The sequence below is a fragment of the Podarcis liolepis genome (assembly GCF_965112155.1).
Source record: "Podarcis liolepis genome assembly, chromosome: 3".
NCBI lineage: Eukaryota > Metazoa > Chordata > Lepidosauria > Squamata > Lacertidae > Podarcis > Podarcis liolepis.
Window position 1 is genome coordinate 57,405,785 of NC_139557.1, and position 20,114 is coordinate 57,425,898.

The window sequence follows — 20,114 nt, forward strand, 5'->3', positions numbered from 1 at the left end:
TAAATGATAAATAAATATTTGACAACGCCGTCTCTTCTGTTGTGTGATATTCTTCACACACATTACAAACATACTGTACTTCAATTCTCCCTTCCCTTCTTTTAACTACGCACTTCATGTTATGCATCACAACTTTACTGACTTGCAACTTCATATGTAATCGATAGCTGTGAATATCGAAGGACAAGAACATGTTGCTACTTGCCACAGCTTTTGGGATGCAGAGAAATTAGGCTGGCTAGCTGCTTGAAGATGCAAAACTCATGTAAAACATAAACAAGGGAAACTATGTATTTCGCGTGGAAAGTTTACGCAACATGTGAGCCGCTGGAGAGCAATTAATCAGCAGGCAAAACGAAAGGAGAAGTGTTCCTCCCAAGTTAGCACGAAGGTTATGCTTCCTCAATCGAGGCAGGCAAAAAGGGAAGAAGTGGGTCATTGCCTTCCATGGAAATACGGGCAAGAGACGGGGGTCGGGCAGCTACACCTGTTGGGCACCTGCCGCCGGTGGAGCCCTTCTAGGAGCGGGGAAAGAGAGTGGTGGCTTTTGCCGACGCTTTGCATTTCCGCGACGCCGCTTCAGGATGCCTTTCCCCGCTTCCTGATTTACGAGGCGTCGGCTGGCTCCCTTCCAAGCTCCTCTGAGCAGGCCGCGCCGTCTCGAGAAGCAACCGCCTTTCCTGGAAAGGGCTAGAGAAAGAGAAACCAGAAAAAGAGCCAGGCTTCAGCTTCTCCGCGCGCCTCGCCAAAAGGGAAGCGCCAGCTTGGGAAGGGGAGTCGAGTGTTGCGCTGCCGCAAAGCCCTCGCCTTCCTCCTTCCGCGGGGTTGCAGGACAGCGAGCCCGCTGCGGGGTTGCAGGAGAGGCCCAGCCGAGCATGGGTGGGCGGCGCGGCTTTCGCGGCCTGGCCCTGTGGGGACTTCTGCTGTGCGGCTCGCTGCGGCCCCCGGCCAGTGCCGCCCCGGCCAGCGCAGCGCCCTCGGACGCGGGTGAGTCGGGCCGATGCCGAGCGCGGCCTTGAGTCAAGCTGGGAGCTGCCAGCCGTGTCGTAGGAGCGGCGACCAAACAAGGCGCCTCCCTCCTTCCCGCCATAACAGAAAAGTAGGTCGAGGGGCCGCTCCAGTTGGAGGCGAGACAGGGCTGGCCGGCTGGCGCTGGGAAGGCTGGCACGAAAGCGCCGAGGGAGGAGCGCCTTCTTCCCCTGGGCTCAGCGGCAACTCAGCGCCGCAAGGCTTCGCCCTCGCCATTTGCACCCACCTCGGGCAAAGGGTGTACGCTTGCATCGAGGACTCCTCGTAGCAGCGCGTTTTATTGTGCCTCGAGACAGCATTGCGCAGAAGGCGTTAGCAAATTAATACTGATGGTTGTGGTTATGGTTTATTGCAATAATAGTAATAATAATAATGAAGGCAGGTGGTGATAACAGTGGGCGTTGCTGACAGGTGAGTAGGCAGAGGATTTCAGCCATCCATCCAGTGCTGCAGGAGCCTGCTGCAAGTTGCTGCCATACGGAAACTGGCAACAGCAAGGAAGTACTGTCAGACAATCCGGATGGAGCTGGTAGAGAAAATATTCCTGTAACTTAGGGTGAAAGAGTGTCAGTTAAAGCGTTGGCTGCATGAGGGAGATCCCGTTGCTGATTTCATTATTGCACAGGTATTGCATACGGAACTATGTACATAACCAAGGGGCTGGGTCACATCAAAAGTCTTGCCTAGTTCAGCATTGTGGCTCTTAAAAGTGGCCAGTCAGATGCCCTTGTCGCATTCATAAGCGAGGGCACCCAAAGAAGAGCCTGCTGGGTCAGGCCCAGTCGCCCACCTAGTCCAGCATCCTGTTCTTACATGCACCTTAAGTGGTGCTGAATCCAAAGTGGACACAATCTTGCCCAAAATTGGTGCTGATGACGGATGTGCTTCTCTACTAATAGCAAAGATAGCGGGACAGACTCACAGGGGTGCTGCCTCTGGAGCTTCTGCTGTCTGGGGCAATAGCTGCTCCCTGTACCATGGCCTGGCTCTGTGTGTTGCCATAGAGACAAATGAGTGGGCATTCCTCCCTCACCTGGCTGGATGTCATGTTGTCCTATGGGTGAGAAAATAACAGGCCAGGGGAGCTGCTCTGGATTCAGTGACTGAAGTTGTGATAGGAGCGACAGAGTGGCTTGGCTTGCTCTGTATGCCGAATCCAAAGCTATGGCTTTGGGGGACCCACTAGAAAACTAAGATCTTCTGGAATATCAATGTTGCAAGCCCTTCCACCCTGTGCTCAGGTTGTATATACTTGTAAATAAAACCATATATCCTAAAGACACTACAGTCTCCACTTTTGTTCCAAGGAAACTGAACCTTCAGTAAGCAATGGAACCCTGGAGTCTCTGTTTCTCGGAGATTGGGGTGCACACAACAATACTTTGCAGTGAGTTTGGGAGCAGAGCTTGAATTTGGGAAAATGGGAAAGAGGAAGAGAGGTAATTGATATGCTCAAGCCACTGCCCTGGCAGCTTAAGGGAAGTATCATGAAGGAGGGGTTAGAGTCGGGAGAATGCTTTCTCGTCTCTAGAACTTCATACCCCACAATATTTTTTCTCAGTACTTAGTACTTAGACTCAATGACCTTTATGTCCCTTGCATCCCAATAATTTGATGGTTCTATTATTCCTTGTCCTCAAGTAGCTTTTACCATCTGGGACTGTTACAAATAGAACATAACACATGCCAAGCAAATAACTACCTGAAGTACAAAGTAAGTAAATGGATATCTTTTAATTAAATCAGTCTCCATTGTTGAAAGTATGCAAGCTTTTGAGTCTATTGAACTAATCAAGAATTCTGAACTTTTCTCATTATTACATTCCCTTTTGTGATGTCATTCCCAAAGAGCTGAGCAGTGTGCAACTGTTTCCTCTTTTTCCAACAGGTTGCGTAATTTCTTATCCTTCTCTATTCTGAAAACAAATACATCCCAATGTGTAGCAATAAGAGAGCTGGTTGTGTTCTGTGCTGTATTGACGTCACCTTGGCTTGGATCCAAATCTGCAATAGCAAAACTCTGCTTGTAATGAGACTTTCCCAACGTCCGTCCTCCTAAAAAGTTTCCCCTGATGATTGGCAAAACCTCAATAAAATGGTGTTTGACGTGGTGCATAGGAGAGAGTAATTGGTTGAAATTGGAAAGCCCTTTCCAAGTAGAAGTGCCTTCTGCTAACAAGCACCATTGGATCCTTTTCTTTTTCTTTTTGTCTCAAAGCACAGTCTAATCCTTAAACTGTGAGCAAAGGCAGTCCCTCATTTTCTGTGTGATTTACTTTCCCCATTATTTCTAGAAGTGGCATGTTTGCGTGTTCTTCTGACTCATGTTCTCAGATCCATACCACTGAGGCAGTGTTGATAAAATTTCTTAAGATTGGCCTGAAAAACCCAATTGCCCTGAAAAAAGAGTGATAACACTCAAAATGTATTGGACATCAATCTGGTTTGATTAACTCTTCCATTGCTCCTTTTGATATTTGTCTCTTCAGCTTTTTGTAATTACGCAATGACTTCTGAGGAAGAAATTTAGTTCTCAGAGATTTGCTGCTGTTGCTTCTTCTTCGTCTTCTTCTTTTTAAAAAAGCTCATAAACTTAGGACTCTAATCCAGTGTTGTTGTCAGCTTTGTCCCAGACAGTGTTTAACTCCATGTAAATCACTTCACCATCTGTATGCCATTTTCAGAACTAAAATTTGTTTCGTTACATTTAAGAGACTTGCCTATTTAAAAAGTGGGTACCAACCGAAAGTATTGCTTAGTGTTAGAATAAACATTTATTAAATTCCATATTTTTTCAGATCTATGTTTTGGTTAGTCCACTACCTATGCACAAGTGTTTGTGGTATGTTTCTATTTGTCTACTGTCTTGACCTTTGCCTGATCAGAGTGGCTTTCTGGGCAGGAAACTGTTGTCAACAATTGCCATTCCTGGTCAGTTATTTCATAGCCATTGATGGAGAAAATAAACCTTAATTGCTGTCACCTTTTAAATCTTCTTTTTAAAAAACACAGTTGTGTAGCTGCACAGCTGTGCTTCATGAAGTGCCACAGATTACTTTCCATTTTATATCTCCCCCTGCCCTGGAAGTTATGGGATGCAAAAAAACCCCCCAAAACACTGCCAACTATAAAGTAGCCTTCCATTGTAATCACTGCCATGTGGCAAGGAGTTCCTTGATTAATTTAAGAGGAAGAAAACACTATAGTACAGTGTGTAAAAGCACTAAGAGCACATCCATTTATAAAAACAAAGCAGCAAAACAATGCCTCAGCAGTGTAAAGCTGACTGGTGGAGATTTGCCCCAAGTCTGGAGAAACAACATACCGTATTTTTCGCTCTATAACATGCACCAGACCATAACACGCACGGTAGTTTTTAGAGGAGGAAAACAAGAAAAAATATATTCTAAACGAAATAGTGGATATATGATTTTTGTGGTTCATGCTGTGGCCACAGACATGTGATCTGACAATGAGTTTGGAGTAGCCCAATGCAAAAATCCTGAGGACCCATGTGGATCCATGCTTTGTAACCACGGAGGAAGGAAGGGGAACCATGGATCCTCTGCTCACGACTGCAGCAGATCCCCCTGCCACCCGCAGGCATTCGCTCCATAACACGCACAGACATTTCCCCTTACTTTCTAGGAGGAAAAAAGTGAGTGTTATGGTGCAAAAAATATGGTAAGTAAACCTAGGATTGCTTTCAGAATTGTTGTGATACAATAGTTCATATCTTTTATTCAGAAAGTTCTGTAAATCCAGACAAGAGTTAAAAGAAAAAAACTTAAAGTTTATAGTGAAAGCTTAAAATTCTGCAGGAGTTGATGATTCAGACCTTGTCCTCACCAGGGAAAAACTTTCTGGTCAAATGAATAAATAATTTCTAGGTACTGACCAAGGTGATGAACCCTTAATGGGAACATGGAGTCTTAATGGGAGTTTCAGGATTTTTCAGTAGCAGTATTTTTTTACATTTTGCTAAGAAAATGTACATCTAATTCTCAGTTTATTCTTCTCTTTTGTCTGGAAACAGGCCAGTTCTGGCACATCTCCGATTTACACTTGGACCCCACCTACCACATTACAAGTAATCGCACTCAGGTTTGTGCCTCTTCCAAGGGAGTCAATGCCTCAAACCCTGGCCCATTTGGAGATTTCATGTGTGATTCACCATATCGGCTTATTTTATCAGCTTTTCAGCACATGAAGGATTCTGGTCAACAGGCATCCTTCATGATATGGACAGGGTAAGTAAGAAAGACACTAGTATTTCTGATGTAAAGCTACTGAAATGTATTTGGCCATTTCATAGCCTTATTTTAACTTATGGGATTAACTTTAAGGGCCAAGTTACACATTTTATTTGACTTCTGAAGCCTTGATTGACTTGTCCCTGGGCTCAGCATGCAGGCAAGAGGAATGGAGGGGGGGGGGGAGCCCAGATAGATCCTGTTTTTTGGGACCCTGGATTACAGTCTGGCTGACAGGAAATGCTGTATGCTACATCCAGGGGTTTTTTTCTCTTCATATTGGCAGATTCTCCAGTACGCACAAATGGGAGGGATAGTAATATTGCTTCCCATAGGTTAGACAGATTGCAGGTTAGAAGGACTGAAGATTGCGTGCATTGAAGCCCAAAATGTCCTTTGAAGGGCCTGCAGTTTCTTTTAACTCTGGTTAGTCATAAAGCAATTTATGTAACACATGAAAACATTTCATGCTTAATTAATTTCTTTGAAACTGTTAGAGTATGTTAATTATAACTTTAATCACTCTCAATATGCAGTACTGAAGTACTTTTAGAGTACTACAGAGAAACTAATGTTTGATTTCAAAAATAATTACACAACTACCAAGTTGAGTTTTTTCTTTTTCTTTGCTTTTCTTAAAGAGACAGCCCTCCACATGTTCCTGTAAAAGAACTCTCCACAAAAATTGTCATTGACATTATTGGTAACATGACTTCTACCATAAGAAGTTTCTTTCCAGATCTCCAAGTTTTCCCTGCGTTGGGAAATCACGACTATTGGCCACAGGTAAGACAAATTCTTCAAGAGAGTGAATAATTTGGCAACCTGATCCTATGTTTCTATACTCCTTGGAGGTTGTGGGTGCAAGTATAATTTAACTGGGCACTATCTGCCTTTGATGAGTAGTCAGCGTTATAAAAGATGGCTTAACAATACAACAGTGCACATTTGCTTTGAAGAAAGTGCTGCTGAGTTCAGTGAGACATACTCTCAAGTAAGTGTAAGTAGGATTGCAGCCTAATGTTTGTACATTTCTTAGGTTAGGAAAATCCTGTTGCCCCAGAATGAACTGCCCATAGAAACACAGTGTGTTTCAGTGTTAAAGTACAGAGGAGCAAGCAGTTGGATAAAGTGTGTTGTAACGATATGGAGTTAACTGCTTATGGTTGAATTCTTACGTGTTTCAAATACATTTGTCACTATTTGAGGATTCAGATGTTTAGGGTTTTTGTTCTTAAAAGCATCTCATGCACCTATATGAGAATGTGACCTGATCTACCTGTAGTGCAAAATGAGGTGGGGTAACTCTGAGACAATAAAATCAACAATGCTATTTCAGAATGTAGGTGGGGGTATAGAATGATACTCTCCTTTCATCCAATGTAGAGTTTGGGGTACATTCTTGGTACATATCCAAACTGAAAAGCTAAGATTTGGACAAATAATGATTAGTAAAGCATATTCTTAAGGGGATGTCTGTATTTTAAAGGATCAGTTGCCTGCATCTGTCAGTGAAGTTTACAATGCTGTAGCGGATTTCTGGAAACCTTGGCTTACGGATGAAGCAGTCAGCACCTTGAGAACAGGTAGGATGGATAGTAAAACAGCACACATTTGCTAGGTCCGCTGTCTTTATTTGGCCGTGCTGGATATGGGTGAAATTGACATGGTAAAATTTCTAATATTGGGTTCTTATTGCAAGTGAAAATGTTTCATATTTCAGGGCACTTTCTGTCCCTGAATCGCCAAGGCCTAATCATTCTACTGATTTACTAAACATTAAAGTTATATGTGACAACACCCACGATGTTGTATATTTTGTACTGTATATCCTTGATAGTTTGCATAGGCGTTTCTCAGAGTTTAAAGTGTTTCTAAGTGTTTAAAGTCAATGTTAAGGATGTTGTTTACAGGAACAGAATGGTGTGATACAAGATATAACCCTCCTCTTTGTTGTTGTTGTTGTTTAGTCATTTAGTCGTGTCCGACTCTTCGTGACCCCATGGACCAGAGCACGCCAGGCACTCCTGTCTTCCACCGCCTCCCGCAGTTTGGTCAGGCTCATGTTTGTAGCTTCAAGAACACTGTCCAACCATCTTGTCCTCTGTCGTCCCCTTCTCCTTGTGCCCTCCTTGTGCCCTCTTTCCCAACATCAGGGTCTTTTCCAGGGAGTCTTCTCTTCTCATGAGGTGGCCAAAGTACTGGAGCCTCAACTTCACGATCTGTCCTTCCAGTGAGCACTCAGGGCTGATTTCCTTAAGAATGGATACGTTTGATCTTCTTGCAGTCCACGGGACTCTCAAGAGTCTCCTCCAGCATCATAATTCAAAAGCATCAATTCTTCGGCAATCAGCCTTCTTGATGGTCCAGCTCTCACTTCCATACATCACTACTGGGAAAACCATGGCTTTAACTATACGGACCTTTGTTGGCAAGGTGATGTCTCTGCTTTTTAAGATGCTGTCTTGGTTTGCCATCGCCTTTCTCCCAAGGAGCAGGCGTCTTTTAATTTCGTGACTGCTGTCACCGTCTGCAGTGATCATGGAGCCCAAAAAAGTAAAATCTCACTGCCCCCATTTCTTTCCCTTCTATTTGCCAGGAGGTGATGGGACCAGTGGCCATGATCTTCGTTTTTTTGATGTTGAGCTTCAGACCATATTTTGCGCTCTCCTCTTTTACCCTCATTAAAAGGTTCTTTAATTCCTCCTCACTTTCTGCCATCAAGGTTGTGTCATCTGCATATCTGAGGTTGTTGATATTTCTTCCGGCGATCTTAATTCCGGCTTGGGATTCATCCAGCCCAGCCTTTTGCATGATGAATTCTGCATATAAGTTAAATAACCAGGGAGACAATATACAGCCTTGCCGTACTCCTTTCCCAATTTTGAACCAATCAGTTGTTCCATATCCAGTTCTAACTGTAGCTTCTTGTCCCACATAGAGATTTCTCAGGAGACAGATGAGGTGATCAGGCACTCCCATTTCTTTAAGAACTTGCCATAGTTTGCTGTGGTCGACACAGTCAAAGGCTTTTGCATAGTCAATGAAGCAGAAGTAGATGTCTTTCTGGAACTCTATAGCTTTCTCCATAATCCAGCGCATGTTTGCAATTTGGTCTCTGGTTCCTCTGCCCCTTTGAAATCCAGCTTGCACTTCTGGGAGTTCTTGATCCACATACTGCTTAAGCCTGCCTTGTAGAATTTTAAGCATAACCTCGCTAGCGTGTGAAATGAGTGCAATTGTGCGGTAGTTGGAGCATTCTTTGGCACTGCCCTTCTTTGGGATTGGGGTGTGGACTGATCTTCTCCAATCCTCTGGCCACTGCTGAGTTTTCCAAATTTGCTGGCATATTGAGTGTAGCACCTTAACAGCATCATCTTTTAAAATTTTAAATAGCTCAGCTGGAATATCATCACTTCCACTGGCCTTGTTATTAGCAGTGCTTTCTAAGGCCCATTTGACTTCACTCTCCAGGATGTCTGGCTCAAGGTCAGCAACCACACTACCTGGGGTATACGAGACATCCATTTCTTTCTGGTATAGTTCCTCTGTGTATTCTTGCCACCTCTTCTTGATAGATCTCTGGTTTTTCCCATTCTATTGTTTTCCTCTATACAAATGATCAAACAATAGTTTATTACATAAATATTCAAGCAGTGATCATAGAATTGCAGAGCTGAAATGGACCACAAGGCTCATCTAGTCCAGTGCCTTGCAATGCATTGTAACGAAGCCAAATAATTGAGGTCATCGTTTATTTTTCCCTCGGTTAACAGTTTGCAAATAGTTAGCATGATATCTTTAGTTAAACTGTTCTATTTTTGCTCTGAGATAAGCAGGAGCTACAACCTGCTTATATAATCGGCAAGCAAATAAATTTCCAAATCTATTGTAGCCTCTTAAGCATTTGAAAATGGAAAAAGGGTTTCCCCCTTGAATTTGATCCTTATTTTGCACATTAAAATTCAGGAAGTAAAATGGAGACCTGTAAATCAAATTTTAGGTTACATATTTTTTTCCAGCAAATGTACAGAATATTAGAAATATGCAGAATTCTTAAATGTTAAAGATGTTAGAATTCCTGCTCCATGATTGCAGTCGTGGGATTTTAATCTATCACATGATGGTGTATGTTTTGACTCCACAAAGTGGGAAGTGACGGAGACAGGATGTTTGTGTTACTGTGTTCTGTGAAGTGGGACTATGGTCCTTTGTTCTTTTTCTCTTTGCTGTCTGATGCTAGAGAGAGAGGGAGCCATGTTGCAGTGTTCTGTATGTGTTTATATGTAAATAAATTAGATTAGCCAAAATGCTGAGTTGCTGAGGTCTGTTATGCAAGCTGCGAAGACTGCGGATCCCTAAGTGTGCCGATGTCTGCTGGCATCGGTCGCTGTGATGTTCGGGCTGAAGAAAGCTTTTGAAGCTCCCAAACAATCGGCCAGGAGGGAGAGAACATGCCAGTCAGGCATGTGTCTCTGCCAGAGCCCTACTCGAGTGTAGAATGAGCTCATGACAAAAGATGCAGAAGTTATATTCCATTACTCCTGTTTACCCTTTATTAATTATCCCATTGGAATTATATCTATGGAGCATCTTGAAGAATGGTATTACCCAGCAGGAATATGTATGTTAGATTTAGGCCCATAGAAAGGATATTGCATTTAATTTGCAAGCCAGTTCTTAGATAATTCTGTCCTATTCTATTCTACCTGACTGGAGAAGACAACCAAAAATCGGTGGAACTTATCCATAGTAAATTAAAGACATACATCTTCTCTCCACCCTCCCCTAGGTGGTTTTTATACACAAACAATTCAGTCCAACATGACTGCACAACCTCTTAGGATAATTAGTTTAAATACCATCTTATACTACCCTCCCAACACTATGACTCTGAATATGACTGATCCAGCAAACCAGTTTGCATGGCTGGAACGTGTATTACAGACGGCACATCAAAACAAGGAAAAGGTAAGGATTTTTTAATAAAAAAAGTAATATGAATGAGAAAAGGGTAACTATTTGTTTCAAGAAAGTTTGCAGTTGGTGGGACCTTTGAGCAAGGTAGGTATGTCCCCTGAACTTCCACTGCTCTGAGTAGAAAGCATACTAAACTTGTATCAGTTAATCCAGGGGAACTCCTAACTTTGGTAATAAGGGAGCACACCAAAGGCCACCCATACACAATGCTAAAGTATTGGGACACTCTTACTCAGTCTGGTATGCTGCCAAAAGTATTCAGAGTGCCAAATACCAGGTCCCACCAAATAGTTTGGTGCTGCCAAATGCCAAGAGTTGGAGTTGCTTTAATCAGTAAATGTGAATGGGTTGAAAGCATGTGAGCTTTTCTGTGTGTGCTTGAGCCTGGAGCAGGTATAGTCCTGAAGTTTGGAGTGTCATCTAATTCTTCATGGTGCTTATGTCTATACTGGGATCATTAGTTCAAGGCTTCTAACTCTTAAATACATCAGTTGTTGTGGTCAAAAAAACGAAGTGACTAATTAAGATAAGTCCTACCTGAAATACTACAAATGCTGTTTGAATGCAAGACTTCTTGTAACAAAGGTTTGTGCAGTTAATAGGAAATAAGTTGTAACTCATGCCTCTAGTCAATGGCATTGTAGAACTTTGGTTTATTCGACCTGTAATCTATATCCTCCAAGCTTGTAAGCCTTTATGCCTGTTTCAAACACTCTATGACTTCATTCTTAGTAGGGGGAAAAGTGTTTACCTTTCAGAAAGCAACGAATGGAAAAGTTAGATTATAAGCAATTTCTTTCACGTCAACATTATAGTATACACCTAACGTATTTGATGTAATATTAAAGTGCCTTTTCTGATATTTATATTCTTATCTCCTAGGTTTATGTAATAGGACATGTGCCAGTAGGTTATCTGCCTTACTCTCAAAATACCACTGCCATAAGAGAACACTACAATGAGAGGTTGATAGAAATATTTCGCCGGTATAGCAGCGTGATTGCTGGGCAGTTTTTTGGACACACTCACCGAGACAGCATCATGGTTCTTCTAGATGAAAAGGGTAATGATGTTTGCAGATGACAGCTTTCTTGGCTGGTGACACAGATTACACAGTAATGGGAGATCTTTTTTATGGTGCTTTGGGGATAGGCAAAGGCCATATTCTCTAATGGGATAAATCAGAGTTAACCCATATGATGCCATTCATATGTTGTCAGGTTGCAACTCCCATCAGCCCCAGCTAGTGTGGTCAGGGAGGATGGGCGCTGCAGTTCAGTAACATGGAAGGCACCACAAAACCTGGCCCTGCAGTTGCCAGCTTGAATCCTCCTCCTCCTTCATACCCTTGCTTCATGATTTTGGTACATTCTTACCCTTCCTAAATCTATCGGTTCTATTTAAAACTATCACAAATAATCAACATCGCAGAAACTAATTCCACTTTGAAGAAATAGATGGTTAAAAACAAAGGGGCAAAACCAACCACATTGAGTAAATGCATCCCAACAACTTTAAAATTCACGCTGGTATTATTACAATTAGTACTTTTCTAAATACCGAATCGTGTTTTGCAAATGGTTTGGGTTGTGCTTTATTTTCAAATAGGAGCCATAACAGCTCTTTTGTTAGGTTCGCACTTCATCATAAGACAATAGCAGATCCTATACAAAAATCTTTCCTTCCTGTTTCTTCAGAGACAGTCGCAAATTACACTGGCCAGTTCCTACCCATTGTAGAATGTGTCAAAAGGGAATGTTCTCAAGCTTGTTAGATACACTCAGTTTTTCTGTGTGTTTCCTGCCTCTTTACTAGGTCTCTGTCTGTACTGGGCTCCCTGCTGCTTCAGAGTTAATTAAGACAGGAACAGAGAGTGAAGATAGAAGGAGAGAGGAGTCTTCTAACCCATAATAATCTGTAAAATGTAGCCAACATCCAACTTTCAAGATTATATGCAGTATTATATATTCTTCTCTAAAGTTGTTTCAGATTGAACAAAGAAACTTGCAGCAGCAGGAAGCATTAAAATCTAAGAAACACCACCTAAATATTGTATCCCTTTATACATCATGGCCTAAACAAACTATAAGCATATTGGCTTAGTGTTGCATTTGCTGGTTCGGACATCATGCTAAACTAAGGCACGTTGTGGTTTAAATGAACAAATCACAGAAGTGTTATTTGCAAAGGCAGTTGTTATCTCAGTAAGGCACTATATTGAGTTTCCAATAGTGATATAATCATTTGGTCAATTGATTAAAAAGCAGGTGCTTAACCAACTGGATGTTCTTTAATTTGATGTCAATCCCAATACAGTGGTACCTCAGGTTACATACGCTTCAGGTTACAGACTCCACTAACCCAGAAATAGTACCTCGGATTAAGAACTTTGCTTCAGGATGAGAACAGAAATTGCACAGCAGCTGCGGCGGCGCAGCGGCAGCAGGAGGCCCCATTAGCTAAAGTGGTGCTTCAGGTTAAGAACAGTTTCAGGTTAAGAACAGACCTCTGGAACAAATTAAGTACTTAACCCGGGGTACCACTGTAGTAGCATCCCAAAATGACCTAAAAAATAAGAAAGTTCAGTGTCTGTATTGTAGAAGATCCACATTTGAGACATGCTGGCATTCATTCCAATTGATGACAGTCTGCTTCAGTTGCCTATGGCTTAGAAGGGAAAGCAAAATCGTTTCACCCAGAAAAGCAGAGCATGTACTGATTTTTTATATACATAGTGATAATATATACATAGTGATACCTATCCTCTTCATTTAATCTGGTATCTGTAGATGTAAACCAGTATGCTTGTGTAATCTGAACAACAGCAGGTTTTTGAAGCATCCAAAATCCTTTTGCTTGTTGATAATTGGTGAGCAATTAAATCTTTAGGCCTGGAATCTGGAACTGGAGAGCCTCTGGTTGTTCAACTACAAATCCCATTATCCCTGGGCACTAACCGTGCTGGTTGGGACTGATACAAGTTGGACTCCAACAGCATCCCTTCTTTAGCTGATTAATTCAGTTAATTGATATGCAGCCAAATCCTACTCATGTTTACTTGGAAGTAAGCCTGACTAGTTCCCATGGAACATACTGCCAAGTAAGTATGTGACAGGTTCCAAAAGCTTTGAACTAGTCTAGTTAATAATGTCTGGAAATTTCCACATGTTAAGTAGAAATACAAGTAATTTAATGATGTGAATGCTTATGCAATTTGACTTTTTTTAAAAAAGTGGTCCATGTAGTCTTTATGGACAAACACAGTGTAAATAATTTTTTAAAACCCTAAGTAGTCAAATTGAATTGTGTTTTTCTTTTTGGACAACTGTGCAGTACAAATTTGTGTATGTTTACTTAGAAGTAAGTCCCACATGTGACTGACTCTCTAGTAAACGTGTTTAGGTTTTCAGCCTAAATTCATCTGAAGAAGTCTTGCTTTTACAAAGCTTTCTTAAGCGTGGCTTTTGTAGAGATACCTTGACTGCCTTTCAGAGGATTACCCAGAATCAGATCAAGACAAGGGTCATAAAAGTTGCTTAGGTGCACACAAGGGGCTTTCAGTGGCTTTTTAAGTCTTTTTTACTCTGAACAGTAGACACCCCTCCCAATTTCAAAACTGTGTTCATTGTTATTTAAATCTATCCATTGCCCCAAAATGTGAAATCTCCAAAATAAGTTTTACTTCAGGGAGTTGGCATAACTTTAATGATTGGCAAGCATTGATGGCTGCATCAGAAATTGTGGCGAGGGGTTCCCATGTGTGGTTATTGCATAAAGATTTTTAATAATGTGCCGGTGGAAGAGCAGGACACAAAGTACATGTCCTAATGTAGTGAATATATGTGTAAGTTTAAACATTGCCGCTTATTAAAACCTTTCTCCATTTCCCCAAACCTTTTGTTTTGTAATCGTTCAGAAAAGCCAGTAAACTCCTTGTTTGTGGCACCTGCTGTGACACCAGTGATGGACATATTTGAGGTAGACTCAAACAATCCTGGAGTGAGATTATATCAGTATGACCCTCTTTCTTATAATCTACTGGTAAGTAAAGAAACAAAAATAAATCAGGTCTCCTGGAAAGTAAAAATTTAATGTGATGGGTTTTGTGATTAGTTTTTCAGCTAACACTAACTTCTGTGGTTAGTGGTAAAGCCATTTGTGCTTCCTAAATAGTCATTTTCCATGTTTCCATAATTGTGTATCAATGTTTAACGTATATGAACAGAATTGAAACCAGTAGCTAGAAATGTATGAAGAAGTATGGGGAAACGTCTGTACATTTTGTATCCTTACCTGTCTCCCAAGTTTCACATGCTTTAGAATTCCCTTGTTCCTCCCTTCTTCCCCAGTGATTGCACAGTTATTTATTTATTACACTTTTTTCTCCAAAGAGCTCAGTTGTTCCTCTCCCCACTCTCCATTGTTAACTTCACAACAACTTTGTTGAGGTAGGCTGAGGGATTGTGGTTGCTTAAAGGTCACTCAATGAGCTTTTTTGCCAAGTAGGGATATAAATCTATATCTCTCTAGCCCTAGTCTGGCACCCTAACCTCTACACCACACTTGTTAGAAATAAGCTACTGTTCTCTTTGCTAATCCTACAAATGGTCTTCTCTTTCATTCAGTGGTGCAGTTTAGACTCTGGACTTAATGGTCTTTATGCCCCCTGCATCCCTCTTTAGATGGCAGTGCAAATTACTCCACTTACATTAAAACTTGGTAATCCATCTCTGCTGTATTTGTGGGTCCTCCTGCTCATTCTGCTGCGTGTGGCCCTGGACTCCTGCCCTGAAGGCTCCACTGCTTTTTTTCTTCATTCTGCCTTGGTTTCTCAAACTGTTTTCATTTGCAGGAAAGGAAGAGCAGCAATCAATATGAGGCAGCTCTGCAAAGAGGAGGAGGAGGGGTTGGGGTTGGGGTTGGGGAGAACATGCCTTGTTCAAATGTTATTTGTAGTAATTCATTGAGGGAGGTGTAAATCACAGTTCTGCCGGAAGCATTATCCAAAGCGGTGTACATTCATGAACCCTATTATCGCTAAAAACAATGGGATAAAACAAGCCACAGACCAGGATGGGAATGCAAGCTGTAATTAAAGCAGGCAATAAATCTGCAGGGCTTGCTTGTTAGCAGGCATTTACCAGTTGCTGAAAGACCCATAATGCAAGGACCACCAGACAAGCATTTCCATACTTTGGAATGTGTCGCCAGAGAGACCGGGAGAATTTGGTTCCACACCTTCACTTTTAAAAAGGAGGACACAGAGCAGGCCTGCCCCAGTGGATCTGAGAACATGGGAATAGATGTATGGGAGGAAGAGACCCTCCCTAAGGTGTGCAGACCTAGAGCATTTGGAGCTTTAAAGGTCAGCAACTAGGCCTGGAAACAAACATACCATTGAGCTAGAACTAGAATAGTAAATGACGTGTTCCTATCTGGTGTCACACATTTTTCACTGGCTGTTGCTGCAGAATCCTCTTCAAAGGCAGACCCATGTCGACCACATTGCAGTAACCCAAACAGATGATTGTTGAAGCATAGATAACTGAGGCCCACTTTCTGTTTGAGAGAAGGGGTTGGAGTCAGCCTAAGCTGGAGAAAGTAGCACTCCTGATCACTGACACCACGTAAGAACCTAATACTAAAGCGAGATCCATGGGCATACCAGACTCTCAGCCAGCCTCTGCCAACCTAGTGCCCTCCCATCAGTATCAGCCAGAATGTGCTGGCTGGGGCTGATGGAAATAGTACCCCAGACCAAGAAGGTGCCAGTTTGACAAAGACTGCTCTAAGCATTGTCCTTCGTAGGGAGTCTTAACTTCATATGGGAATACCACATTCCCTTCCTGTTTCGGGCTGTCGCAAGGTCATGATGCTTGTTCTGTCTGGATTCAGTTTCAGTTTGTTAGCCATCTTCCAGCACCTAAATACAACAGGGCAATTGTTCAGGAAATCCATTGTTGTTCCTGGATTTGCTGGGAAAGGAAAGCTCATGCTGGATGCTGAGTGACGCAGCACTCCATGCTGTCAAAGAGCTCTCTCAGCAGTTGCCTATAGATGTTAAAAGTCTTGGGGCCAAGATACAACCCTTTGGTATCTCTGGTTCTGTTGGGTTTATCAGCTGCCTGTCAGGTGGGAGTGAAGCCTCCTGCAGAGCAGTGTCCTTAACTCCCAGCAGTCTCAAGTAGCTCAGATATATCTGATTATATAGTATCAAATGCCACTGAAAGGTTTAGGAGACTGAACAAAGGTATAACTCTTTCTATTCCGGACACAGGTAATAGACTGGAGCAGCTAAGGTGCTTTCAGTCACAAACCCTTTTCTGAACTTCTATAATATGGGTCTAGAAAATATTTATCATTCAAGAGGTTTTGTTGGTCTGGTACTTTCTGGTCGAGGAAGGCAAATTTATACTGTACTATATATGTTCAGATCAACTATCTCAAATGAATACATATTTTTTTAATCACGAGAAGGTGGATTGCAGCATCTCTTAAGCTTAGTGGCACCACCCTCATCTCTACTAGTATGTGAGAAGCCAGCACCATGAACTATTGGGTTCTGAGACCTTTATCAATCATGCACATTTGCATAGTTTCACTTCTTTTGCCCAGATTATTCTACCATAATGGAGAGAGAAAAAGAGTCCTGAAATCCTACTACACCTACTAAAAATCTACTTGGCCAACAGGCATTGGCCTTGCACACATTCAAATATAATTTTGTACTAATGTGGTGCAAAAAAGTTGAAGGTTTTGTTCGCAAGAAGCTATTTTGTGCTCAATTCCACACTCATGGGGCACAGAGAGTAATGGGTTATGTTGGTGTGAATTTTCCTTGAGCTGGATATATTGTTTGTCTTATCTGCAGGCCATGCCCAAGAGTGTTGTTTTTGTCTCTTTTCTTCCCATCCGTTCCCTTCCCCCAGTATTAGCATATGTCAGAAACTGAGCTATATATGAGTCCACGTCTTGTGGTGGGACATGACCTTTCTCTTCAGTTGTGAATAATAGGCAGTGACGGCTTCTTAATCAATACATCACTCTAGAAGTTTAATGAAGCAGTGGATACAATTGTGCACTTTTTGTTTCCGTTTAATTCCAGGATCTTTGGCAGTTCTACTTGAACCTCACAGAAGCCAATGTGAAAAATGAATCAGTCTGGAAACTTGAGTATGTTATGACCAAAGCTTATGGAATCAAGGACTTAACGCCAGAAAGCTTGTATGAAATGGCAAATCAACTTAGTGTACCTCACAGCAAATTGTTCCAAAAATATTACAGCCACTACTTTGTGAGTTACGATGATCCAAGCTTGTTCTGTGGCGAGCACTGTAGGGTCAGCCAACTCTGTGCAATTCAATATTTAGACCTCACCTCTTACACTGATTGTATCGAACATAAAGGCAAATTACATGGGTAAAAAGTAGCGCTCACGCTAAAGAATTGTGTCCTCTAGGGCCTGGTTCTGATGTAGCAACTTTAACCATTGTTTCTTCAGCTGAGAACTAGTGTGGTGTCTACCCACTCCAACCCACTTCTCTCTTCCTTAGTTTGCCATTACAAATGAACTGCTCTTGGTTTTATATCCTGGTTACCAAGCCATGATTAAACCTCAGTTTCTCAGTTGAAATGTAGCAGGAAATGGTGGTTTCAACTAAACAGAATGGAAACACTGAAGCTAACATGCATTGGGGGGAAACGCACAGGCACAACATTAGTTTTTGGTGCAAAAAACCATGGTTTATATAAGCAGAGGTCATTACTGCTGTATTGAGCCTAAATAAAGTCCAAATAATATTTTGCCAAATTAATTTTGCCTGCAAATTACCGTATTTTTCGCCCTATAGGACACACTTTTCCCCCTCCAAAAATGAAGGGGAAATCTGGGTGCGTCCTATGGGGCGAATGCAGGCTTTGGATGAAACTTAGAGAGCGAGAGGGGTCGGTGCGCACCGACCCCTCTCGCTCTCCAGGCTTCAGGAAGACATCCACAGCCTAGGCAGCCCTGCGGGAGTTCCCGCAGGGCTGTCTAGGCTGCAGATAGCAGCTTGCTTCCCAGAGCGCCGGGTGCGCTGAAAGCAGAGCACCCGGCGCTTCAGGGACACATCTGCAGCCTAGGCAGCCCTGCGGGAGTTCCCCGCAGGGCTCCCCATGCTGCGGATAGCCTGCCACCCGGCGTGAGGGGCGCCCTGAAGCAGAGCGCCCCTCGTGCCGGGCAGACATCGGCCAGCGCCACAAGCTCTGGGTACAGCAGAGAGGCGCAGTGCTGCCATCCCGCTGTTCCTCGACCTGGTTCGGTTTCCCCAACCTGGTTTTGGGAGGGAAATAAAATTCCCTTTATTTCCCCCCCCAAAAAACTAGGTGCGTCCTATGGGACGAAAAATACGGTAATCAAATGGAATGTTGTAGAACGAAACCAGGTATTTCATCAACTGGAAGGGGTGGGATGGGGTGCTTCCCTGTACTTTTAAAGCTTAGCTGTTTCTTCAATCAACTCCTGCAGTGTATGCAAACACACAAAATATCTCATTCAAGTGACTGTAAGCGTATATAGCTGCATCTTGCAAGCCTTTTAGAGAATTTTTCTTGAATGTATGATTCATTTTAAAATATTTTTAGAGATATTTATATGGAAATTGTACAATTTGTATGGTAAAATTGTCATACATTGAATCATGGAAAGTATCTGTATATATACAAAGTTATGGCTTTGTTTCTTTGTAAGTTTTAAGAACTTGTGATTTTGCTCAAGGGCAGGCAAGAATTCATATGGCCATAAAATAATTATTTTTCTGACACAACTGTGTCTATCATCCGTATCCATGGGGAATGGTGTTGAAAGTAAAACAATGAAAGGAGGGGGCACTCTAGTTTCTTACCACAAATAAAAGATGAAAAGAAGAAGAACACAGGCTGCACAATTTGCTTCATATCTCAGGTTCAACAAATGCTAGAGTTGAACTTAGTTTCATACATGTGATTTTTCACATTTTCTTTCAAATGAAGATTTTGGGTTATATATTTGCTTTTCTTGCTGATTTATATGAATGGCTTTGTCTAGCTGTTTGTATAGGCTTGGATCCTAAGTTGCTTCTCAGTTCTTGTAATGGGCTTGGATCCTAAGTTCATGTACAGGCTTGGATCCTAAATTGCTCCTCAGTTCATGTAAAGGGCAGATTTTTGACCATTTCCTCTTTGTCTGTAGCCCTTCACTCATGCCATATCCAAGAATCCCACAACCCCCAGGAGCAAAAGTTCAGGGGCTGCAGTTGGATGGGGTGAGGCCTGAAATCCCTGTTTTGTGAATGTGAACTCTGTTCCACTTATGGAAAGAAAGTTAGGATCCAAGTCATGGTGTTTAAGAAAGATTTGGTTTTATGAATCTTTTAGGTGTGGGTTCCCCTTCACCTGGAATAAATAATATGTCTTGATCCTAAGCATAATTTACTTCTATTGCACACAGGCTTGCAGAAATTAATTGGTGGTGTACTAGCTCAGGGACTTTCACAATCTTATTTTTCATTGTGTTAAAATAAAACTTGCTCATTCCAAGTAGATCTGCTAAAAATGTGTATGTGTAAATGTTTGGGTGTTTATAAAAGAAGATCTATAAGAGAAGCTCCAGTCGAGAAGATGGGGACAAGTTACATATTTTTGTTAGCAGATCAGTAATTTCACTTTTGAGTTATTTGGGAACTTTCTGGTGGATGCCATCTGTCAGTTTTTGTTTTGTCAATAAAGTCTAGTACTTATCACCACTATTTGTCTCAGTTCCTCAGGCTCCCTGTGAAAAGTTGGTTAAAGCACATGGTCTACCTTATATCTTCCCCTGTGAAGACAGGTGGAAAA

At 42.1% G+C, this 20,114-nt stretch overlaps 1 protein-coding gene across 4 annotated transcripts; it reads left to right on the forward strand.

The window, feature by feature from the left end:
* The first annotated feature begins 206 nt into the window (after positions 1 to 206).
* Positions 207 to 20,023, forward strand: SMPDL3A (sphingomyelin phosphodiesterase acid like 3A). 4 transcript variants are annotated; one of them, XM_083497860.1, is made up of 8 exons: positions 207 to 987; positions 5,066 to 5,279; positions 5,924 to 6,068; positions 6,772 to 6,868; positions 10,075 to 10,253; positions 11,145 to 11,325; positions 14,179 to 14,303; positions 17,368 to 20,023. In XM_083497860.1, exons 1-8 carry the CDS (start codon positions 876 to 878, stop codon positions 17,683 to 17,685), a joined length of 1,371 nt encoding a protein of 456 aa, XP_083353986.1. In that variant the 5' UTR covers positions 207 to 875; the 3' UTR covers positions 17,686 to 20,023. The 4 variants fall into 4 exon arrangements, with proteins under 4 accessions (XP_083353986.1, XP_083353987.1, XP_083353988.1 ...); XM_083497861.1 differs by having other exon boundaries at positions 225 to 4,355; positions 4,719 to 5,279; positions 17,368 to 18,212; XM_083497862.1 differs by lacking the exon at positions 207 to 987 and adding an exon at positions 1,304 to 1,440 and having other exon boundaries at positions 17,368 to 18,212.
* The last annotated feature ends 91 nt before the right edge of the window (positions 20,024 to 20,114 follow it).